The 25,928-nt window shown below is 37.1% G+C and overlaps 1 protein-coding gene and 1 pseudogene across 10 annotated transcripts in view; one reads left to right on the top strand and one right to left on the bottom strand.

Annotated features, from left to right (window-relative positions):
• Micu1 (mitochondrial calcium uptake 1) overlaps nt 1-25,928 on the top strand; it is a 202,000-nt gene that overhangs the window by 98,482 nt on the left and 77,590 nt on the right. For all 10 annotated transcript variants that reach the window (XM_087185432.1, XM_021259601.2, XM_087185434.1 and 7 more), the window contains 2 exons: nt 546-660; nt 24,983-25,065. In XM_087185432.1, the coding sequence (XP_087041558.1) occupies nt 546-660; nt 24,983-25,065 (198 nt within the window). The remainder of the gene's footprint in view (nt 1-545; nt 661-24,982; nt 25,066-25,928) is intronic.
• Nucleotides 17,691-22,117, bottom strand: LOC110349547 (sorting nexin-19 pseudogene; annotated as a pseudogene).

Here is a 25,928-nt window from a genome sequence, read left to right on the forward strand (position 1 = left end):
GTATTCCAAAAACTAAGATTCTTGAAGTCATAAAGTAAAAATTTAAATTAGTATCTCAGAAATTAGTTTTCTGAGTATTATTTATATGTACCTTGGAAATATGTAGTTGCTTACCTCTTCATTTTTTCATAGTTTTTCTTGGCCAGTTAGGTCTAATTTATTTTACTCTTTTCCATTTGTTTTGATTTATTTTCTGCCTTCTATACATTTATACAATAAGATAAATTCTTTTTAAAGCTAAGAAAACCAATTCTGAAGTAGGTCTGTATATGTTCAATGTCAGGGGACTATAAAATCAAAATTATTTTCTAATATTCATATTAACCTGGTATTTAAATGAAAAAATTCAACTTTTGGTCTTGGAACTTTTATGTTGAAAACTGTAAAGGATCCATTGATTTTTTTTTTTTTTTGAATGGCCATCAGAAATGCTTAGGATAAATGGCATAAAATTGTGAGTTAAATGGTGATTATTGCTTACTATTTATATTCTAACTTAATTTTATCTTCTTTTTATATTTTGGTGGAACCTATACATTTAATAGAAAATTTCCCAGGAACGAGAAAAATTTGCAGATGAAGGCAGTATATTTTACACCCTTGGAGAATGTGGGCTCATATCCTTTTCAGACTACATTTTTCTTACAACGGTCCTTTCCAGTAAGTAGTTTTTTTCCTTTTATTTGTTTGTAGGGATTTTATAGGATTATTAAAAAGAGGTAAATTGATTGAATGGGAAAGCAAGACAGGTTGGTAGAGTTAGTGAATTATAAATTACATAAAATTTCATTTGTTTTGGATTTTCTGTAATTCTTGTGTAGAGTCAACTGAAAGAAAAAGAAAAACTGAAATATTGGGTAAAATTAACAAAAACTATAAAGTTTCATTTACTTTTAACTAAAGCTTTCTGTCAAGATGAATTATGCATTGTGTACTCATGGAGCCTTCATTAATTCTACTACTCTAATAAAATGCATTTTGATCTATTATTTCTTGCATTAAGGAAGAAAAATAGTCTCATTTGTCCTAATTGTACTGTGTGTGTGTGTGTGTGTGTGTGTGTTTGTGTGTGTGTGTGGTTGGTTTTTTTGAAACAAGATCTCATTGTGTAGTTCAAGGTGGCCTTTAACTCACTATGTAGCCCAGGCTCATCAAAAGCTTTGCTAGAGAGTGCTTTAGGATTAGGGAATGTGTGGTAGCTAGAGAGTGCTTAAGGATTAGGGAATGTGTGGTAGCATGTCTATTCATCTGTTAAACAGGAGGGCCACAGAAAACCAGCCAGAACATTGTAGAAAGAAAGCATCACTCAGATGATATAGGACTGTCATATTTCAAATTTACTCTTTTGATTTGAAATCAGTGTTCTCAATGTTGTTCAAGAAATCACCATCGTTTTAAGTAATATGAACACTGCTCTAGTGGCTTGAACTTGGAACACCAGAATACCTTACAAGCTCTACTATGATGTCTAAAATAAAATTCCACAGCTATAGCAAATAATTCTTTTTCTTCTGATTTATCATTTCTAAAAATAAAATTAAGAAAGCTGCCTTTCTAAAAAAATAATCAAAGTATATATATGTAGTACAGTTTCCCCCACTGAGTAGAGTTAACTCATTGAAACTTTGTGGTTAATTTTTCTAAATAGGAACAACCAATGTAGCAGAAACATTTTGCACTTAACAATAAATGGCATGAATTTCTGATTCCTCTCTGTACGTGATCTGGATAATGGGCCTTCCTAAACATTTAAACATCTTTTATTCTGTCTCATCTACACTTTTATACATGTACACCTCTTAAACTCTTTTCTTGCTTTATTTTTTTTCCTGGAACTTATCATTGTTTCATATTCTATGTAATTTATTTGTCTATTTTCCAACCTAGAATATAAATTGCCTAATAGTGATCATAAGTTTGTAATGATAATCACTACAGATATATTTACTATATAGAGAGTATTGTGGCAAGAAAACACAACAAGAATATTAAATATGTTGGATTTTTTTTCATCTCATCAAAAAAAAAAAAAAGCTTTGCAAACCTAAGACTTGCCTTTGCTGTTGATACTACCCTAAATTGAGAATAGACCTTGTAGATACCTTTTTTCTATTGCTGGTACTAATTGAGTGAGAGAAATGTATTTTTAATTAATGTATTTTGAAACAGTCTTTGTTTCTTATAGTTTAGAATTCATCTGTTTGTATCCTTCCTTAGTTCTAATTTATAATTTCTGTCGTTTATATTTCGTTTCTCTGACCAGCTTTGACCAATTAACTTGAAGGAGTTTGAGCAGGAGCATCTGTGTTAAGGAGAATATTAAATATTTGAGGGCTATTCAGACCCTCAGCTACTTGTTGAGGGAAACAATGGGGAATAAAAGAAAGAGACAGAGACAATTTTCAAGATACAAGGGAGGGACCTGGAGGAAACCTGCATCTAGTATACAGACTTGATAAACTCCACGGTTGGCCTGCTTTTATTAGCCAGTGAGAAGTGCAGGGGGAGCAGTAGCACAGTTTCGTGGAACAGCAACTATAGAGAATGGGTGGATAAGGATTAAATTAGTGAGGAAGCAGATTTTCTCTATACTCAGATACCTGTATACTGACTACTGTCCTCGGCAGATGCTATCTTCCTCAGGAATGTTGGGTTATCAGCATTTCGCCCATAGCCAGGGGGCATGAGGCCTTCCCCATATTTCCCTATTCCTGAGATAACACTGACCTCAAGACTGTGATATCTGAGTTATGTAGCCTAGTCCCCAACAAATAACTAATCACTAACAAAATAAGATCAGATTCACTCTAGGCAATATGAAGAGATGATTATCATTTCCACAGAAGGTGTGATCCTTAAAGTAGTTAATAACAACTGATCAGAAACACACAAACATAGCTGTTAGTGGCTTAATTCTCTATACTAACCAACCACAAGGTTAACTGATGGCCTTCCATCTTATAATAGAAGTCAGAAATTTTTTCCCCATAAGTAGGTATTTAAAATGGTTATCAAGATTTATCTGGAAGGCTGAGCATGATGGCACATGCTTGAGGCTGAGGCAGGAAGATGGCCGTGAGTTCAAGGCCAGCGTAAGCTACATAGTGAGTTACAGCCTGAACTACATAGTGAGACCCAGTCTCAAACAAACAAAAAAAGATTTATCTGGAATACTTAATATTATTCATTGGTTTGGATATTCTTACTAATACTACAATTCACTAGGGAATGACAGTACAACTTAAATCTGGACTATGTCCATTGACAGTTATGAAATACTTATTTTGTATCCTTGTCTTCATATGTGTTCTAATTAAAGTTACTAACCCTGTAAACTAATAACATTAAAATAATTTTAGATGAGAGATGGGGTATAATAATAAAACACTTGTTAAAAGTTGATCATTAACCATTTTCCTTTTTATTTACTATTAATCCTTGAAAAGCCAGCAGAAGCAGAACATGCTGTGGCATGTTCAGTATCCAGGGTTTTCAAGTTTGGTTGTAGACCTAATGAAAATTAGGCATAAATTCAGTGCATTCTGATTTTGACTCCTTCAGATTTCAGAGAATCAGTGGAGAAAATTGGTGTTTTCACTATAGCTGAATTTGATTTACTAGAAATTAAACTACTTCAGTGTGCTGCATCTTTCTCACAAAAATACAAACCCTTGAGAAATTACAGCAGTGTTCAGGAAAATATTCTTGCCATACTGAAGTCAAGAACTGATCACAAAGTACATGTGACTTGGAAAGTGTGATGCTAATCAGTTCTGCTCCATCTAATGGAAATGACCTTATAGATGAATACATTTTTCAGATTAAGTGATCTGTTGAAAAATATGGGCAAGGCCTAACAGTTGAGATCTATCAAAAGATATAAGGAACTTTCAAATATTTCCCGAGTCAGTTGGGAAAATTATAGAGAAAATCTGCTTTAGCTTATTATCTTCATACTTTTTTTATGTCTGAGAATTGCCTGCCACTGCTAAATTGAAATTATGAAGAGTAAGACAAAGAAGATGAAAAACTAATCTTTTCTTTCAGTGTTATGTGAACCTATATGAGTTGCTTAGAATCCCAAAAATACTTACTTGCATGCTGTATTATTTATCAGTAGCTTCCTTCTCTGGCATTAACCTGTTTCTGTGGTTAATCTTCATTGGTTTTATAGTAATGCAACTGTCTGTTAGTATAATGCTTTTAAATATATCAAATATTTATAGATGATATTAAATTCATTTTGAGGCAAATGTATTTGAGAACAACACTGTGTCATTTCATTAGCCCTAGCTGTTATAAAAAGTTGAAGTATTTACTTCTTTGTATCAACAAGAAATAATAATTCTTTCTTCCAATATATACATTTTATTATAAAGAATATTGGATTTCATCGTGGCATTTTCATACATACATATAACATACTTTGATCATACTCATCCCCTTATTATTCTCCCTTCTTATCCCCTCCCCCTCCCCCCAGCCCTTTCCTCTTCTCTAGTAATTTCCCTTTTACTTTTATATCATCTTCCCCACCCTGGATTCCACACTATAAAAACCCTAAACTTGTCCTGATCCCAGTCTCTTACAGCTTTTCTAACTTCTGTTTCATTTTCCCTCAGGGCCTACCTTGTCCTGTTTTGTTGATGTTTGGGTTAACTCTGTAGGAATTAAGCCTTCAATGATTGATAATGCTTAACACTTTCACAGTGGGGACCATAATTTGTATGTCTCACTGCCAGGCGGCTCTCAACTACTGATGGTACATGGATGACTACCCCATTAGGTGGCATGGGACAGTCCCATCAGGTAGTACAAGCTGCTCGATGGGACAGTCGTGCATGTACCACTGGTCATTCAGGCCAGTGGGAACATGTTAAAGACCTGCACAAGCTGGACTTGAATCAAACATATTGGTCCATCTATATAGCTGAACCTTTCCCTGAAACCCAGAATTTAATAGTATTTGGTTATGCTTATGCTTCATTATGTGTTACCTGCTCCTGGAACAAGATTTTAAAGTGTTTATTGAAGGGTACACAATATGAATCGAGGCAAGAAATAGTAGTTGTCATGGAATTATTTGCCTAATTAGTTCTTGTACTGAAGAAGGTATCCAGCATAGCATCTGACACATAGAAGTATTTTTTCTATGTATGTGTGTTGGCGAAATAAGTATCTAAGAATTTTTTCTGAATAGTTACTTAGTATATGTGTATGTGTGTATACTAAAATTTTACATTGTTCCAAGTACCACTTACATCTTGCTTAATATTTAAAATTGTTTTAAAGTAATGAAGGTAGCCAGGCATGGTAGCATACTTCTGTAATCCTAGTACTTGGGAGGTTGAGGCAGGAGGATTTCCATGAATTCAAGGCCATCCTGGGATACATAGTAAGTTTAAGGCCAGCCTGAACTACATAGCAAAATTCTGTCCCATAATAACAACAAAATAATAAAAGTGATAGTTAACTGTCTATATATACATGATGAACGCTAGAAAATTAAAATAGCTGAAAGTTTTCTATTTGGACATCAAATTGAAAAATAAATAGTTTGGGTGAATGGCATATCTAGTCACATGTAGAAAAAGTCCTTCAAATTACCATAAGTAACAAAAGTCCAACTTACTCCCTGTCTCTCTCTCTCTCTCTCTCTTTTCTGGTACCAGGATTGAACTGAGGACCTTGCGCCTGCAAGGCAGGTGCGGTGCCACTAAGCTAAATCCCAGGCCTCCCAATTTCTTTATTAAAGCAGCTAGATCTAAGCATCAATGAATTAAATTACATCTTGGCATACAGTGTTTCTTTGGCTATTATTCAGTACATGATTTGGAGTGAAACCACATGGAATGAAAAGAAAATAAAGTAGGTGAATTTTTTTCTTTTAGATCTCCAAAATCAGGAGTTGATGTCTGTCAAACAGGCATATGAAGTTTGGGTACAAAATAGTAATCAGTTTGAAGAAAGTAGGTTCCTAAAGTAGAACATGACCTTAATGCAAGGGTATAGCACAGCTTGCCTTCTAGAATCTCTCTCCAGGAACCCCTGGGAAAGCTTTTTGACATCTGTGACATTGAATGCACTTCCTGTACCACAGCTGTCAAGTAACAGTGTTAGAAGACCAATTCAAATGAAGACTTTCTGGCAGCTCTCTGAAAGTCATATAGTAACTGGCTGAGATAAAGCTCGAAGATAGCATTGTGCTATATACTAGTAACATCAGCTATTTCTTTTCTTCACATATGAAATTATTTTTTTTAAGAATCAAAGCTGAAATATATTTTCTAGAAATAGAAAAACAGTTGTTAGAAGGATCAAGTGCCTATAAAACTGAAGCCTTGCTGAAGAAATTCCTTAAAAAGTTAGACTATTTTAAAATTTAGATTCTTAACATACAGTATTTCATATTATTTAGAAAACCTTACCAATTGCCATTAAATTAATCACACTAAGATTCAATAAAGAATGAAGAGCTCTTAGGATTTTCAAATGTAAGCAAGAGAGAGTAAATACAAATTTTAAGTCTGTTCTGAGAATATACTAAATTTCTAAGAGTTTTTTCTTTATATTCAGAATTTGTAGTTAGAAACCTGGGTCTTTTGCCAGAGGTCGAAAGAAGTGGAAGAAATAGATAATAGGCATTTAGTTTATTGCCCCTTCCCTCATTTGACTAACAAATCCAGTGTTCCCAAAACCTATTTTATACTCAGAATTAATTGGATTGATGCTTAAATTTAATTGATTATATAATATTGGTGAGCATAAATTATATGCATAACCTTTTTAAAATCTTGGCGGTATTTATCAAACATTTATATAAAGTATTTGGCCAAGCAATTCTTTTTTTTTTTTACATGGTACTGGGGATTAAACTTGGAACATCTTCAACCTTTCTTTTTCTTTTTCTTTTTTTTTTTTTTGAGACAGAGTTTCATTAAGTAGCACACACTGGCCTCAAACTTATGATCCTCCTGCCTCAGCCTACCAAATAGCTGGGATTACAAGCATGTATTACCACACCTGACTTTGGCCTAGTAATTCCTTTTTTGGAGGTTTAGGCTAATAAAATAACCACCTGTATAATGACATTGATGGTCAAAAATTATAGTAAATTGGAAAAAACTCAAATATTAAACAAATGGCTGAACCAATTTACAGTAAATTCAGTACAGTTCTTAATATATGTAATACTGAAATTTACCAGCAAAGAAAAATATTCATTTTATATTTTTTCTTTCTTTTTGGTTTTTTGTTTTTTGAGACAGGAGTTCACTATGTAGTTCAGGCTGGCCTCAAACTCACTGTGTAGCCCAGGCTGGCCTCAGACTCAGTGATCCTCCTGCCTCAGCCTCCTGAGTGCTGGGATCACAGGCATGTGCCACCATGCCCAACTTGTTCATAATATATTAATGAGTCAAAACCTACCTATTACATGATTCCATTTTAGGAAAAAAATGTGTGTGTGTTTATACATTTAACAAATAGTCTGAATATTTATATTTCTAATTTGTCAGCAAGTCCTGTCAGTTCTACCTTGAAATAATCTAGAACCCCACCATTTTTACTATACTCACTCTAACTGCCCTTATCAATGACGTTCTCATTATTTCACTGAGATTTTTAAATAGCTTCCAGATTGGTCAGTGTTCTTTCACTCATGCTTGTCTGTAGTCTATTTGCAGCACAGCAGCTAGAATGATCTTCCTTAAATTTAAATAAGATTGTGTTATTCCTCTGCTCACAATCTCTCCTAGGTAGAGGCCCTTTGTGCTCTCCCCACCACCATCCCTTCGAGGAAGAGGGGCACTGACACTCACTGCACTGTTTTTCAGTTCTCTTGTAGCCACATCACTACTCATTCTCAATAGTAGTTAGGATGTTTGGGGTGGCAAACATGGTTTATTAAGCTTTTCTAATGGGTTTTGAAACTTTTTTTAACACCTCAAAAAATTTATCTTTAGTGTTTGCGAATCCTTTTAGTCATGTCTGTGTTTAGTGGCACTATAGAATTGCAAAAGTCCACTTTACTAACAAATAGTCTGTTGTATTAATATATAGAATGAAGAAAGAAAGGATATTAGTTTATGTTTTGGGTTTTGGTCTTTTTGGGAGGGTGGTACTGAAGCAGGAAACAGTGAGGACACCGGCACAGATAATTCTTTGCATGAAGATAGGAGCAAAAAGTGGCTTTATGATGCAGGTGGCTCAGCAAGTGACTCCTGTCAGTCTTGAGAGCCTCGAATTGAAGTTTGTGCTTCCTTATGTACTTCATTTTACATATATATATTTATATAATGTGTAAGTAGTTATATTTTTTCTCTTCTAATATGTATATTTTATTTCATTATATTTTTATGTGACTTCTTAGAACTTTCAAATTAGTAGCAATAATTGGGAGCATTTCTACTTTGTACATTAGGTTAAAGGAAATATTTCTGGCATTTTGAAATTAAGTATATTGTGAGTCTTGGTTTCAGTTTGAATTTTGTGAAAAACCTTTTAGACATCCAGCCTAATTGTTGTTTTACTCCACTGACCTAGTTTTATTGCTATAAAATGCTACATTTGTAATGTCTTCTTTTACTCTGTTATGTAAGTTTGTATTTATATGTATGTGTGGACTAATGTATAATTAGTCTTTTTTTTTCACTTTATATTTATTTTGCCGTCCGAAGATCTCATTGTGAGAATATTAGAGATCAGTTTATCATGGGTTGTTCCCAGGATCTGAGGTCATTCAGTTATCGCTCCCTCATTTGTTGAGTACCTACTATATGCCAACACTGAGGTTCAGTATATAAAGGGAACATAGCATAGCTTCCACCTTCTATTTAAACTAAACAAACATGTAATGTGAACATTAACAAAGCGAATGTAAGCAAAGAAATTTGTATAGTATATTCTGGAAGCTTATAAGAAAATTATCTAATCAAAACTGCAGAAAAGATTGATGGAAGAGTGATGTGAAAGTATTGACCACTCAGTTATACAGTGGACCCTCAAATTACAACAGGCCTGACATATGAACAACTTGAGTTACAACCATCATTCTAGTTTTAACTTACAAACAGGGTCTTGAATTATGACTTGTGCTTTCAGATGGTCTCAGATACAAATTTAACCCTTAAAGAGTTCTAGAAGGAACATTACAACATTACAACATTATCCTTTCCAGTGTGGGATTAATTGAGCAATCCTGGGTCAATGTCTCTCTAAGGACACTGAGATCTGCTTGTATACAGGAGAGAGACTTTGAAGGCTGTGTAGAGGACCCTGAGCCTTCAATTGACCAACTTGAGTTACAGCCAGCCATTGAGAACAAATTAAATTCATAAGTTAAGGGTCCTCTTAACTTATTAAGTGATGAATAGAATTTAGTTAATTGCCAGGGATATAATCAGTCTTTATAAATATTTCTTGAACATTTAGTCTGTTTTTACCCCAATGCAAAGGTCATTATATGTATTTATTAAATTAAAGCTGCAATTTGTGTTATGTAAAGTCTCCATGGCCTCATCAAGTTTTCTATAAAGTATATCAAAAGATTAAGGTGTTTCATTAATATTTTGTTAGTTTCTCATTTATAGTTGATGTTTGTTACATATTTTGATATTATATTGTCTTGTACCTAAAAATACATATTAGTTCTTCATTATTGTTGGTGCCTTTAGCAATATGAAAATGGCCTTTGTCCTAATTAATCTTTCTGCCTTTGGTTCATTTCTATCTGATATTACTATCTTCCTTTTTCCTATTTTTGTTTTCTTGTACTGTACAGAATTTCCACTTATTTTTATCTTCCTAAGTTATTTTGATATATTCTTATAATAACATAGTTTGTTACCATCTGAAAGCATTTGTTCTTTTTTTATGTTTGATACTGAGGACTGAACTCAGGACCTTGCACTTTCGAGGCAGGTGCGGTGCCACTGAGCTAAATCCCTGGCCCTGTTCATTTGTATATAGTAGCTAAAAGCATACTCTGGTAGATTGGATTTTATGACACTGAATACCTTTTGTGACACTGAATATCTCACTCAGTATCTTATTTTCCTGTTTTTTTAAAAACAGGATGGATATTAACAGTACCAATGTCACTAGGTAGTTGAGCAGATTAAATAATTCATATAAAGTGCCTGCTACATAATAATCATTTCCCAAGTATCAATTGTTATTGTTATTACTACTGTATTAATTACCATTATTTATTCTTAACTCTATTTTACTGATTTTATTCATCATTTCTTAATTTATCTCATTTTCCTGTCTTTATTTTGGTTGATTTCATTGTTGGCTAAAGAATTTCCTCAGCAGGATTGGCGAACTTTCTTAAAGGGCTAGGTAGAAATACTTAGGCTTGAGGGCCATAGCTTCTCTGTTGCAGCTATGTGACTCCGCCCTCCTGGACTCAGAAGCAGTGAAATGACTAGTCACCCAGGTCCATGTTTATCAGACCTGTTACTATTTCTTGTGGAATTTTATTAGGAATGGTATATGGATTTTATAGTTTCAGTGGCTTTGCATGTCTGCGATATCTTCCCTTGCAAATATAGGTTAGTGATGACTTCAGTGTCATGGAATTTTTAGATAATGAGTATTTTCCCTCAAGACTCTTTAAAATTGCCTAGTTTCCAAGTATTGTGGAGAATAATGATATAGCCTACTACTTTTTTTTTTCTTTATCTTTGGGATGTTCACTTTCCCAGGGGAATTATTTTTTCTATTCTGTTTTAAAGGAACAAAGTTAAGAACTAGATTAATTCTTCACATATCATGAACTTTAGCTACTTTAGATTTCCTTATTGTATTGTTTCCCCATTAAATAAATTTCCCCACTAAATAAATTGTGCATCATGTGAAAAATAAAGTGTCTTAAATGTCAGGATGCTATTTCACATTATGTAGTTTGGTCCCCTCCTTATAGTATAGTTTAATTGCATAGCCAGAGAAAACATATTCAGGAAATCATCTAATTAAATTACCTTGTTTGAGTATATTCAACCACTAAATGGTAAAAAAAAAAAAAATTTTTTTAAAGCACTAAAAATTGCAGTATACTCAAAAAGCTGTTGTTGCAATGTTAATTGTAATTCTAGCACAACCAAAAGAAAGAACCTTAAACTTTCCTAATGATATCTTCTGTAGCTAGTTATAGTCCAGGTGGGTTTTATTGTTGTTGTTTTACATTTGCTTTGTTTTTCTTGTGCTTTAGAGGTGTCAAACAGAATACAAAAAGACCTAATTGTTAAAGGGCAGAAAGTGGCAAAGATTAATGGATAGTTTAATATTAATATAGTCATCAAGCTATGAATCTAGGAAAATTATTTAATTCCACACCATCTTATGGGCACAAGTGGAAATGTGAAAGTTTCTTTTAGTTCTTTTTGGGGTTTTGGTTTGTTGTTGTTTTGGGTGTTTTTGTTTTTGAGACAAGATCTCACCATGTAGTTCAGGCTGACCTTGAACTCTCTGTGATCCTCCTGCCTCAGCCTCTCAAGTGCTGGCATTACAGGTATGCACCACTATGTCTGGTGTGAAAATTTTAAAGTTTGAAGTATATAAGGTTCCAGAACAAAACATTCAGCAGCAGAGGACTACCTAGACAGAATATGATCAGTGTTATGCAGTACTAAACTCCAAAACTCCTAAAAATTAAAAGTGGTGAGGAGAGACCCTCAATGCTGCATTTTCCTCCTCTGTTCCTGCTCACAAACCAACAGACCACCATAATCAGGGTGACTGGATGTGAAAAACAAGCAGGCAGAGGCAGGCTGAGGCTGGGGAGACTCCTGACTATGAGAGAGAAGAGAGAAGAGAGATATGCTGGGAATTGAACCCAGGACCTTGCCCATCCTCAGCAAGTACTACAACTGAGCTACATCCCCAGTTCCAAACTCCTGGGTTTGGATGGACTTTGATAGATGTGGTTTCTCCTCCACTGGGGGCTGCAGAACCAAAACCTCCCAGTAACAGCAACTCACAGTGTGGTAGCTAGCTGCCACAGGCCACTGCTGTTCTCACTGTCAGGGCTGCTTTGCACTACACAGCATGTATGGGTGCACAGGGCCACTGTGCTCTCAGGCAGCAAAGATGCTGTGGACAGCACCAGGGCCATCTGGAATGCTCAGAGGTTCAAAGCCTAAGGTAGCTGAGCTGGGAAAACCAGTGGCAGACTAGGCTCAAGGGAGCTTCTGCTATTGGTAAAAATCCCTTTATTGCCCCTCAAGCAAACTACAAGAAAGGGGACATTTCTTTACCCTTCCTTTTTATCTACTGTGTGGGTCTGGATCTCTGAGCTGGAGATCAGCATGGAAATCAGCAAGCCCTTCTTTCTTTTGTTGTTTTGTATTAAATTCTTTTATTGTACATTGTAGGTATACAACACAATTACATTTCTCATTGGGAATTGTACCTTTATATAATGCATCTTGGTTCTTATTTTTTCCCCATTCCTAGCCCTGCCTTCACGCCCTCCACCCTTCCCTATTTACAAAGACTTTATTTCCATTTTTTCCATTTCTCATCATTTTTTCCTTTCCCTTCTTTCCTTTCCCCTGCGCCTCCCACTAGCCCTACCCCTTTGGACCTTTTCTTCCTATTTTACATTATCGATTATTCATTCTAATCATTGGTACATTTTAGGTATACAATATAATGGCATTCATCATTGGAAATTTGCACCTTTACATAGTCTCTCTTGGTTCTTGTTTTTCACCCTTGCTCAGCCATCCCTTCAAGCCCTCCAGCCCTCCCTATTTACAAAAATTTTGTTCCTATTTTTCCATTTTCTCATATTAATCCCATTCCCTTCTATCCTTTCCCTTAGCCCTCCAACTTCCTTCCCCTTTGCCCCTTTTCTTCCTATTTCACATGACCTATTATACATTTAGTCCTTATTTACACTTTCAGTTTCTCACACCAGAGAAACTATTGGGTATTTACACATCTGTGTCCTATTTATTTCACTTAAGAGTATTGCCTCAATGTGCGTCCACTTAGCTATAAATGTCTCTAATTTCTCATTTTTTATGGCTGAGTAGTACTCCATTTTATTAAAAAACCACATTTTCTTGATTCAGTCTCCAGTTGATGGGCATTTGGGCTGTTTCCAAGTTTTAGCTATTGCAAACTGCGCTGCTATGAACATGGCTGCACATATATCGCTGTGGTATGATTCTTTTAATTCTTTGGGGAAGATCCCCAGCAGTGGAATAGCGGGGTCAAATGGGATTTCCAGTCCTAGTTCTTTGAGGTATCTCCATACTGATTTCCACAGTGCTTGCACCAGTCTACACTCCCACCAGCAGTGGAGCAGGGTTCCTCTTTCCCTACAGCCGTGCCAGCATTTGTTATTGGTTGATTTCATGATAGCAGCCATTCTTTCTGGAGTGAAGTGGAATCTCAGCGTTGTTTTCATTTGCATCTCTCAAATGACCAGTGATGTTGAACATTTTTTCATGTATTTATTTGCTATTTCTACTTCTTTGTGTGAGAAATGTCTGTTCATTTCAGATGCCCATTTTTGGATTGGGTCTTTAAATTTGGGAGGTCTGATCTTTTTAAGTTCTTTATAGATTCGAGATAGTAGACCTTTGTCTGAGGAAGAGCAGGTGAAGATTTTTTCCCACATTGTGGGTTGTCTCTTCACACTGCTGGTGGTTTCTCTTGCTGTGCAGAAGCTTTTTAATAAGAAGAGATCCCACTTGTTGATTGTTTGTGCTAGTTCACGGGCAACTGAGGTTTTGTTCATAAAATCTTTTCCTACACCGATGTCTTCAAGGGTTCTACTTAACCTCTGTTCCAACTGGTTCAGAGTTTCTATTTTAATATTTAGATCTTTAATCCATTTTGATTTTAGTTTAGTGCATGGTGAGAGATACAGGTCTAGTTTTAATCTTTGGCAAGTTGAAGCCCAATTTTTCCAGCACCATTTATTAAAGAGGCTATCTTTCCTCCAGTGAGGGTGTTTGGCTCCTTTGTCAAAGATGAGATGGCTGAGTGTGTCTGGCATTGTTTTTGCATCTTCTAATCTGTTCCACTGGTCCTCAAGTCTGTTTCTTTGCCAGTACCATGCTGTTTTTATCACAGTAGCTTTGTAGTATAGTTGTAGATTAGGGATTGTGATACCCCCTGCCATGTCTCTGTTACCTAGAATTGCTTTTGCTATTCTGGGTCTCTTCTTGCTCCAAATGAATTTTTGGATTTTTTTTCTCAAGGTCTATGAAGTATGCTGCTGGGATCTCAATTGGAATTGCATTAAATCTATATAGCAGTTTTGGAAGTATGGCCATTTTCACTATATTAATCCTTCCTACCCAGGAGCAGGGGATGTCTGTCCATTTTCTGATATCATCTTCAATCTCTCTTTTCAGAGTGCCATAGTTTTCAGAGAAGAGGTCTTTGATTTCTTTCATTAGGATGATTCCTAGGTATTTCAGTTTTTTGGATGCTATTATGAAAGGAATTATTTGCCCTATTTCTCTCTCAGTGAGTCTGTCATTGGTGTAGAGGAAAGCTATTGACTTTTGTGTGTTGACCTTGTAACCAGCTACTTGACTGAATTTGGTTAAGTCTAGAAGACTTTTGGTGGAATTCTTGGGGTCTTCTATATAGAGTATCATGTCATCTGCAAATAATGACAATTTGACTTCTTCATTTCCTATCTTTATTCCTTTTATTTCTTTCTCTTGTCTAATTGCCGTGGCTAATGTTTCCAGAACTATATTGAACAAGAGTGGTGATAGTGGACATCCTTGTCTTGTTCCTGATTTTAGTGTGAAGGATTTCAGTTTTTGACCATTTAGTATGATATTGGCTGTTGGTTTTTCATAGATGGCTTCTATCAGTTTGAGGTAGAGACCATCTATTCCAATTTTTTGTAGGGTTTTTATCATAAATGCATGTTGGATTTTGTCAAATGCTTTTTCTGCGTCTATGGAGATAATCATATGGTTTTTGTCCTTGGCTCTATTGATATAGTGCATTACATTGATTGATTTTCGTATATTGAACCATCCCTGCATCTCTGGGATGAATCCCACTTGATCAGGGTGTATGATCTTCTTGATGATCTTCTGCATTCTGTTTGCCAGTATCTTATTAAGGATTTTTGCATCTATGTTCATTAGTGAGATTGGCCTATAGTTCTCTTTTTCGGTTGGGTCTTTCTCTGCTTTGGGGATCAAGGTGATGCTTGCTTCCAGGAATGAATTTGGGAGTATTGCTTCCCTTTCAATTTCATCGAAGAGTTTAAACAGTAGTGGCAGCAGTTCCTTTCTAAATGTCTTGTAGAATTCAGCAGTGAAGCCATCAGGGCCCAGGCTTTTCTTAGGTGATAAGTTTTAATTACATTTTCAGTTTCATTGGTTGATATTGTGTTGTTCAGAATTTTTAGGTCTTCTTCATTCAACTTTGGTAATTCATATGTATCTAGGAATCTGTCCATTTCTTCTGTGTTGTCCATCTTATTGGCGTATAGGTTCTGGAAGTAGGTATTGATGATCCTCTGGATTTCTGCTGGGTCTGTTGTAGTTTCACCCTTTTCCTTCCTAATTGCATGGATTTGGGCCTTTTCTTTCCTTTTTCTGACAAGGTTGACTAAAGGTTTATCAATTTTGTTGATTCTTTCAAAGAACCAACTCTTGGCTTCATTGATTTTTTTGTATCGTTCTCTTAGTCTCCATTGCATTGATTTCTCCTCTGATCTTTATAATTTCCTCCCTTGTATGAGCTTTGGGGTTGTCCTGCTCTTCTTTTTCTAGAAGCTTGAGGTTCAGCATCAGGTTGTTTAATTGGGCTTGTTCTGTTTTCCTAATATGTGTATTCACTGCTATGAATTTCCCTCATAAGACTGCTTTCACTGTGTCCCATAGATTCCGATATGTTGTATTGTCATTGTCATTTAATTGAAGGAACTGTCTGATTTCTTCTTTAATGTCCTCTGTGACCCATTGGTTATTCAGAAGTGTGTTGTTCAATTTCCACATGTTTATGAAATTTTTGGAGTTTCTTTTGCTATGGATCTCCAATTTCATCACACTATGGTCTGATAATATACAGGGGATAACTTCACTTCCTTTGCACTTACTTAAACATGTTCTATGTGTGAGTATGTGGTCTGTTTTGGAGAATGACCCATGTGCAGCTGAGAAGAATGTGTATTCTGATTTTGTGGGGTGGAAGACTCTGTAAACATCTGTTAAGTTCATTTGTTCAAGAGTTCGATTGAGTTCTAGTATTTCATTACTTATTTTAGTCTAGTTGATGTATCTATTCGTGACAGTGGGGTGTTGAGGTCCCCCACTACAATTGTATTAGTGCATATATGGCTTTTCATGTCCATTAGTATTTGTTTTATATAGTTGGGTGCACTAGTGTTTGGTGCATAGATATTTATGATTGTCATCTCTTCCTCTTGGATTCTTCCCTTTACAAGGATGTAGTGTCCTTCTTCATCTCTCTGAATTAGTGTTGGTTTGAAATCTACTTGATCTGCCAAGAGGATAGCTACTCTTGCTTTTTTTCGGGTTCCTGTCACATGCAGTATTGTTTTCCACCCTTTAACTTTCAGTCTATGAGTTTCCTTTTGAATTAAGTGTGTTTCTTGTATGCAGCATATTGTTGGATTTTGCTTCTTGACCCATTCTGCCAGTCTATTTCTTTTGATTGGTGAATTGAGACCATTAACGTTGATGGTTATAACTGAAACGTATTGACTTGTCATTGCCATGACTTTTTCTTTTTGTTGGGTTCTCCCCCTTTACATTTAATTTCTTGTCCTGCCAGATGGGTTCATTCTGCTTTGCTTCCTGGGATTGTGATCCTCAATGTCTGTTCCTAGGCTATTGTGTAAAACTCTTTGGAGTGCTGGTTTGGTATTCACGAAGTTCCTAAGGTGCTCTTTGTCATGAAAGTATCTTATTTCTCCATCCATTTTGAAAGATAGTTTTGCAGGGTACATCAATCTGGGTTGGAGGCTGTTTTCTTTTAGGGCTTGGAATATGTCACTCCAAGCTCTTCTTGCCTTGATGGTTTGTGTTGAGAAGTCTGCTTTGATTCTGATGGGCTTTCCTTTGTATGTGATTTGCTTCTTTTCTCTGACTGCTTGAAGAACTTTGTTCTTCTGTTGTGTTTCTGGAATCTTAACAATTATATGCCTATGTGTAGATTTTTTTTGATCAAGGCTATTTGGAGTCCTATATGCCTCACTTATCTGTATGTCAAGCTCTTTTCCCCTGCTTGGGAAGTTTTCTGCCATTATTTCTGTGAAGAGATTTTTTATGTCATCTGCACTCTCTCCTGTTTCTTCATTGAGCCCAATCAGTCTTATGTTATTCTTTTTTGCATCATCTAGCAGCTGCTGGATTGATTTCTCATGTTCCCTTATAATTTTGAAGCAATTTTTCTTTTCCTGGTCACTAATTGCAATCTTATCTTCTATATCTGAAATTCTGTCCTCACACTGGCTCATTCTGCTGTGTAGACTTTCAATGGAGTTTTTCATGTCCTGGAAATCTATTTGCATCTGTTTTATGGGTTCCATTTGTTTCTTATGTTGGGATTCCATCATGTTCCTGAGCTCCTCTCTAGATTTATTAATCATGTCTTGCACTAGGGGCACAATTTCTCCTGTTATCTGAGAAATTATTTCTGATTTCATTTTTTCCAGATCCCCTTTTGTTGCCATTTCAGTGGGTCCAGGTGGTTGAGTATCAGAGGGTTCCATCTCATTTCCCTTTGGGGTTGCTGTAGGTGATCTGGAAGTCTGGTTTTGAGACTTATTTATGTGTTTTCTCATTTCGACTGGGGCGGTGGGCTGTTAGCGCCTGCACGGATTACCTCCTCTGAGCTGCGTGAGGTGGGACAGGGGCTGGGAGCAGTGGTAGGGATGGTGACCGGGAAGCCCCTTCCTTTGGACCAGGAGCAGTGGGACGATAGCTCAGAAGCCCCTACCTCTGGGCCGGGAACAGTGGGACTCAGTACCTTGGTCTGGTGGTCTGTTGTCCTCTGCGCCTTGGTAATGTGGAATCAGGTGGCTGCCTGTGTGCAGTGGGGTGATTCGGTGTCTTCCGCGTGACTCAGGACCTCGGTAGGGCGTGCACAGACCTGCCTGTCTGCAGCGGGCTGATTCGGCGTGTGTTCCGTGCGACTGGGGAGCAAGCCCTTCTTTGTTTCTGTCCCCAGACCTTCCTCAGCCTCTGCTCCTATAGTTTCCTTACATCCCTCACCCTCTGTAGGCTCCAGAGCCCAGAAACCCCATACGGCATGAAGGGCATCCTGGATCCTGTCACAAAGGAGTTTTCCTGGGGTCCTGAGCATGATGGGGTTTTTTGTGCAGTGCAGATAGTGGGGACTCCAACTCAGAGTCTTCATATTGGAACAGGGGGCCTCAAATCCGGCTTTAGGAAAGGAAATGAGTTGTTTCCTACTTTTCTTTCTTCAGGCATCCCACTCAAATCTGCCTCTATAGCTGTGTTGGCTTCTTCAACTTCCGGGGAAGGGCCTGATGCCCTCTAGGCTCACTGCAGTTTAGGAGCACCAAAGCTGCGACTGGAGAAGGGTTCTACCTCCCAGAATCTGCCTCCACAATCAGTGGCAGAGATGAGGGTCCAGAGGCTGTTCAAGGGCATCATTTGAGCAGAGTGGTTTGCTCACTTGTGCTGGATTGTTTCTGGTCTTGGAAAAGGTGCCTATGAGCGTAGGGTGGATTTAGTCAGGGTCTGACAGCTTGCTGCTCCGTGGTTAGACTGCATTGCAAGTAATAAATTCAGTCACTACATGGTATCCTGTCTGAGTCTCCAGTGGAGCTTGAGCACTAGTCCTTGAAGCAGCACATCCATACAAGGTGACCTCAACACTGGAGCTGTGCAGGATGTGGGGCAGTAACCCAGCAGTTTGCCTACTAGGCCTGGGAGGGCTCAACAGGACCACTCTGCTCCTCTGCATGGGCCTCCTATTCCTGAGGCTAGCTCTGCAAGTGACAGCCACAGAATCAGAACCCTCTGGACAACAGCATGACTGCCCACCATGCCCATCCTCCTCTGAAGCTCCCAGACAACCCCTTTCAGGGGCCCCTCCTTTCTTCTTCAAAAGCTGGCTCCTGGTTTACTAAGTGATATTAAGATAACCCAAAGTCCTGAATAATCACCTGGATGGGGTGGTTGATATCCTGTTCCTCCTGCTTTCTGCCTCAGGCCTTGAAGGGCCAGTGGCCATTGGAATGAGACATTCTTAGGTGCCGTCCACTGAAACAACCTGCTGTGGCATTGGAGCCCTGCTATCCTCCCAGCGCCACTAAGTGCAGTGCAAATGGAAGACAGAATTCATACCCTGACCAGAGGTGGGTGACCAGGAGCCAGCAGAGCAAGATTCTTCCAGCCAATGGCTTCTGTCTGCTCAATGAGTTATTGAGGCTCCAACTGGACCCAGTTGAGTTCTTCTGGAATGGGGGCACTTTCTTTGCCTTCATGGCTGAAATGACTGGGTGGCTGTCCTCTTTCTGTTTTACTTCAGAGTTAGGGAAGAGGACACCAACTGTGTCCTGAATACCAGGAAATCTGAGGCACTATTCAGGGAACAAGCCAGGGCTCTAGATCTTTGTAGTCCTACCAGCACCAAAGAGGAATTCAGCAGCCCTACTTCTCCCCCTCACTACTGCCAACAGAGCCCTCCCCCAGGCCCCTTCCAGCAGAGATGCTGCTTTGAGGAAAGCTCCAAAGAGCCTAATAGATAAAATAGTTATTACCAGAAATGAAGTCAGATTGCAACAAGCCAACTTAGGTCAGTGAAAAGAGAATCAGTGTTTGTTGCTTAAGTGTTGTTTAAGATGTTAAAATGTGTTAGGATATTTTCTTTTTGTGTACCATTCTACTGAGGCTAAGTCACCCTAATGAAATGCTCTACTACAACTGTGGGAACTTTTCTCCCACTCTGAAAAGGACAGGAAAATTTCCTTCAGATTGTGCCTAGCCCATTGTACCTTGAAGCATTCGGAAAAATAGAGGGAAGGGCATGTTTTTTTAAAATCTAATCATATAGGTTTTCTATTCCATCCTCCAACTCGAGTGTTATGTAGAAAGCAAGACACCAGGACCTCATGTAATAATGCTAGTCCATTATTCTGCCAAAAAAAAAAAAAATGCAGTTCCATTGTTCTGAAAATCATGTCATGTCCAGAGTTTATTATGTTTTGGATATTTATGGGAGGCATTGGCCATTTAAAATAGTCCACAGAAGGCTCTAAGAATGTTGAGGATCTGGAAGCAAGTTATGAGAAACCTCAGTAGAGACATGGTAATAGCTTTGTATTATTTATAAAATTAAATTATGACAGTTTGTAAGAGCTAGACAGATTTAAGTTCTGCATAAGAAAGAAAATGTGATCAACAATGCTTAGGCCTCAGAAATGGTGACTTCAGTCTCAATCAGACAGAGGGTATGTGATCACCCATACCAATTTAGTGGAAAGGTTGATGATGGAATAGAGGATAATATTCTAAAATTTTTCCTAACTCAGAATTCTCTGCTACTGTATATTACTTATACTTTATCCTGTGGCAACATTTTAATACAGGAATGGTATAGGTAGGAATTCTTTGGTTGGCATATTAAACCAACAGAAATTAATAAATGTGTTTAAAGTGTAGCCTGTTCATTTTTATCATTCCATCAGTACTTCCAAAAAGGAATTTAAGACAGCAAGTGACTCATGTTGGAAGAGCCAGAATTAGAGCGCTAGTCTTACTCATTTTCTATTAAAGAATAGTAAGTGAAACAGATGCAAAGACTTAGGACAGCTAGTGGTGTTGCTGTCTGATTATTTGACTTACTATACATAGAAAAGGATGCTTTTTTTGCTTAGTACTAAAGCAAAGTAGAAAAATCTGCTCTGGGAAAGTCTAGAATTGTTATTGCTGTCATTGTTGATAGTGGTAGAATAATATTACAAAAATGGATTTTTAATCCAGAAAAGACCTCATATAGCTCCATATCATGGTAGCAAAGATTATCATGTAAATTTTAATCATTTCCAACATATGGTAAGACCATTTTGGAAATCATGTAGAAAGTAGATTATACTGTTTTTAGAAAGGTTGTAAGCCTCCCTGTTCACTCTATAAGTAGCCTGGGCTTCAAAGAATTTCTCTTTCAGAACCTTTCTGTGGAAACAGGTCATGAGTTAGCATAAACCCAGGACATCTTAAGCGTTCCCGAATAGCTAGATTTAAAAATTACTGTAAAGCCTCCATTTAAAGGGAAATAGGGAATTACCTGACAGCATATTTTATGTAGAATATTGAACTGAAAGCAAGCTGGTTTGGGTCTTGTTTGTCTCATATGCTTTGACCTCAGCAGATAAAGACTGAAACAATTGAGACTGCTCCCTCTGGAAGCCCTTCCCTGAAAGGCTGGCAAAGCCACTGCTGTCCAGCCTGGCTCAGCAGTGACCAGAGCACAAGAGTGTAGCCTCTGGGATATCCTCACATGTATTTTAACAAGCACTCCAAGTAGCTCCACATACAGTGCATGCTCTGTGTGAAAGTAGCTGGGATAAAAAGAGAGAAAGCTCAGGCAGTACAGGCTATGCTTTGTTGTGTAAAATGCAATTAACCTTGGCTGTAGGAGGAAATTTAACTAATTTGCTAGAATAACTCATTCAGTCATTTAAATGATCTGGGCACATGCCTTCACAGGACTCACAGGACAATAATGAAAAATGAAAAAATATGATAGACTGAAATTTTAAGCACCCTTTATAACCTCTGTCATCCGTGGAGATAAAGATTGGGAATGCTGCTTTAATCCATGTATAGGAATGTACTGACTTCGCTGTCACTTTTCCTATTTCTATTAATTTGGACTGTATTCCTCCTTCTAAGGTTGTGATGCCACCTTGTCTCTCCCTGCTTCTTTTGTCTTTCCCTGCCCCTAAAATATTGACTTTCACCTGCATTCTACCCTTTACTCAGCTTTCTCCTCATCCCTCAGTTCCCTTTGGGCAACTTCATTTCAGGCTCTTTGTAGCTAACTACATACATGCCAATAGCTTCCAGCTTTCTTCTAACCTTTGATCGTATTTCCACTGTCTCCTGAACATCTCCATCTGAATATGCATGGGCCCTTCAAAATCAGCAGATCCCACCTGGATTCATTGTCTTTTTCAATTGTTTTCCATCTACTTCATTTCTTGGTAAGGCACATGCAAGCTACACAGTAGTCTAAACCAGTAATACTGTCATTCCTCTTCACTTTCAACCCATCACAGATAACTAATCATTAAGTTATATAATTTCTGCCTCCTTAAGGCATTTCAAATTAGTTTCCTCCTCTCCATTTCCATTGTCATCACCTCAGTTCACATTTCCAACATTTATAGGAGCCAGAAAAGTCCTTTATAAGCCAGATTGTGACACTGTCCTACTTAAAACTTTCACTGGGTGCCATTGCTTCATATTTGAGTATCTGCAGAGATTAGGAAAATAATGTATATGAGTGAAATGAACCAAGTGTGACACAAGAGGGAAGAATGAGAGAATGCACTCCTGTCTAAAAAGATTCACATTCAGAATTTTGAAAGACAAATAACAATCTTATCAGAGTCTAATTTGCCAATGGATCTCCAGTTAGTACAGCCAGGTCTAACCTATTGAGTATAATATGCATAGCTTCTTTGATATCGAGTATCTCCTTGAGATAACAACTTGAAACTCCCAACTTTTGCGGAGACTGATGCAACCAGTGAGTTATGTTTTGTTGTTTTGTTTCTAGGTCAAAACATATAAGCATAAAGAGTGACATGTTTGTCATGATAAGTACCTCTGTATTCATAGTAGAGGCTGTGGAGCATAATGAAACATTTATGGGCTTCAGTTCCCAGTTCTTCCACATATTAGCTGTGTGATTTTTTTTTTTTTTTTTTTTTTTTGAGACAGGATCTCACCATGCAGTTCAGGCTGGCCTTGAACTCACTATGTAGCCCAGGCTGGCCTCAAACTCATGGCAATCCACCTGCCTCTGCCTCCTGAGTGGTGGGATTACAGGCATGTGCCACCACACTCAGCAGCTGTGTGATTTTGAGCTAGTTATTTATGTAATTGCTTTGAGCCTCAGTTTCCTCCTCTGCTTAAAAAATAATAGAATCAAAACTTTCATAATTGAGGGCCGGGGATTTAGCTCAGTGGTTTCGCTGCCTGCTGCGCAAGCGCAAGGACCCGAGTTCGATCCCCAGTACCAAAAAAAACAAACTTTCATAATTGAGAGTACAAAATCAAACAGTACACAGTCTGAAATTATCTAGCTCAATGCTTGGCACAGAGTAACTTCTCAGTAAAAGATTACACTAAAACAAGTAGGAAAAAACTGAGAAGTGGCAGTAAATATACAACGATCTAATTCTCCCAGCTATGACCTTCCCAGCAATTGTAGTTCTAGCCTAAAGAAGAGCAAATCTTTTAGAAGCCAGTATCAAGTGAAGCAGACAATTGGGAGCTGAGAGGCACATGGTTCACCTAGACAACAAAAAAAACCAGGAATTTAACCAGCCTAGCTGGCTAGCTATCTGAAAATGGAATTTAAGCCCAGAAGATGTTGATATTGACAAATTCATGGGGATATGGATACTCCACAGTCATGCATAATATTAAAGCTTGTTCATTTTTTTCTCTATATATAATCTTTACTTTTTTATTAAATATAATATTAAGTGAAAATTTAATTCATTGGAGTTAGAATATGTAGAGTACCTATTTTGGTTTATTATCTAAATCACTGTAAATTTGAAGCATCAGAGGAAGGAACTAAGCAACTTAGTTTTTTTTATCAGAGCATTTAGCATGGTAAAGGAGAAGAGCTGTTAAGTTTGTTTTATTCCAGTGCACAAAATATACTAATTATATTTTGATTGGTCCTGGAACACCAAAGAAGTATTGTGGAGCTTAAGTGAATAATTATTCACTTAAGGGAAAGAAAATATGTACCATCTTGTCAGGCATTGCATGTTTTTATGATTTAGTTTTGTGATGCTGGAGACTGAATCCAGCACCTCATGCCTGCCAGGCATGTACTCTGCTCCTGAGCTATGTGCACAGCTCCCCTATTTTGTTTCTTAAACTTTAGGTTAATTTTTCCTCTTAAGGGTACTTTTACTCAGTAATTTATGTTAACATCTGTGACATGATCAAAATAGGATGCTAAATAGCTCACAGTATGCTTTTCTGCTCTTCCAAAGAGCAGTGGTAAGAATGAGTAAACTAGTATAAAACTACTGGAAATGCCTGCTGGTGGAATGACATACAGAGAACTCCTGATTGTGCTTAGAACGGAGAGAGTAGGAAAAAACAAAGTAGAAAGCCAGCTTGATTTAAGGGCAAGACAAAGACTTAGACTTCCAACTTCTTGCTTTGCAGCAATATCTTACCCAAACAGACTTTCTTGCCCAGATAAACGATGCTGTATTTAAGCAACAGAGCAACAACATTAATATTACCCAGCTTTAGTGGTAAAGTGTGTGCTTAGCACGTGTGAGACCCTGGGTTCGATCCCCAGCCTACAAAAAAAAAAAAGGGGGAAATGGAATATCACAGCAAAGAGGGTGCTGTCCAAAAAGCAAAGTATTTAAGAAAAAGTGTTGAAACAAAGATAGACAAGTGCTGTATTTACTCATCACAGTAGAGTTTTCTTTGAATATTAAGGAATATCACTAAAAAGCTGATCTAGATAAACATCATATCATTTTCTGACTTAGATGTTATTTTAGTGTTTAACCATTTTACTTTTCTTTTTCTTTTTCTTTTTTTCTTTTTGGTACCGGAGAGTGAACTCGGGACCTTGCACTTGCAAGGCAGGCGGCGGAACCACTGAGCTAAATCCCCAGCCCACCATTTTACTTTTCTTAAAGAAATTATTTGATTTTGGCTAATGGCTTCCAAATAATTTTCTTCTCCCTCCCTCCCTGCCTCTCTTTTTCCTTCTGTACTTGTAGCTCCTCAGAGAAATTTTGAAATCGCCTTCAAGATGTTTGACCTGAATGGAGATGGAGAAGTAGACATGGAGGAGTTTGAACAGGCAAGTTGTGCTAGCGAGTTTCTTAAAATATATTAATAATTAAAATACATTTCATATGCTTTGGATTTAATAAAGGACTTAATAAAGTTATATCATCTTGTACTCCTTTTAAATCTAAAATCAGTGATGGATTTATTTCTAAGTCATTATGATATTAAGATTAAGTGTCTAATCAAAATTGGTAATAATAGCTATCATTTGTTGAATGCTCTTTCTGTGTAAAATTCTTTATTTTAGGAACAGTTGTATACGTTATATTTTATCCTCACAACAACCTTGTAAGTGCAAGAAATATTGTCCCCATTTTACATCAACTAAGAATCAGAGTAACTGAGAGTCAGAGGGGTTGAGTAACTTGTACAAGTGGACATAGCTGGAAAGTTGTGGATTTGAAAAGGACTTCAAAGGTTTTGTTTTCTACTCCACCATGTTATTCTGTTGAAAGAGTACCCAAAACATTAGGAACATATAAAGACTTGAATTTGTTAGTAAATGTGTCAAATTGACCCACCCTCTCCAGAGAGCTATTTGGCAGTATGCATTAATATTTTAAAATGAGCATACCCTGCAGTCTTTCAATTCTTCTAAAACTTTACTGTGAGGAAATAAATAGACAACCCAAGAAAGTGTAAAATGTTCATTGCTGCTTTGTTCATAATATCAAAAAAGGAGAAACAAGTTCAATGGTCGTGAGTAAAGGATTGGTTAAATTCCATACAATAGAATGTTGTATTCTTAAAGAATACCAAAAAAGTAATTATTGAAGAAAGTCACATTACTAATATAAGTTAGAGTAAAATCTTACTTATGGAAAACAATGTCTGTGCATATATACATACATATGCACATTTATGTAGTATGCA

Source organism: Heterocephalus glaber, unplaced genomic scaffold (genome assembly GCF_053883595.1).
Source record: "Heterocephalus glaber isolate CG9 unplaced genomic scaffold, H.glaber_assembly_v1.0 deba00001497, whole genome shotgun sequence".
NCBI classification, from domain to species: Eukaryota; Metazoa; Chordata; class Mammalia; order Rodentia; family Bathyergidae; genus Heterocephalus; species Heterocephalus glaber.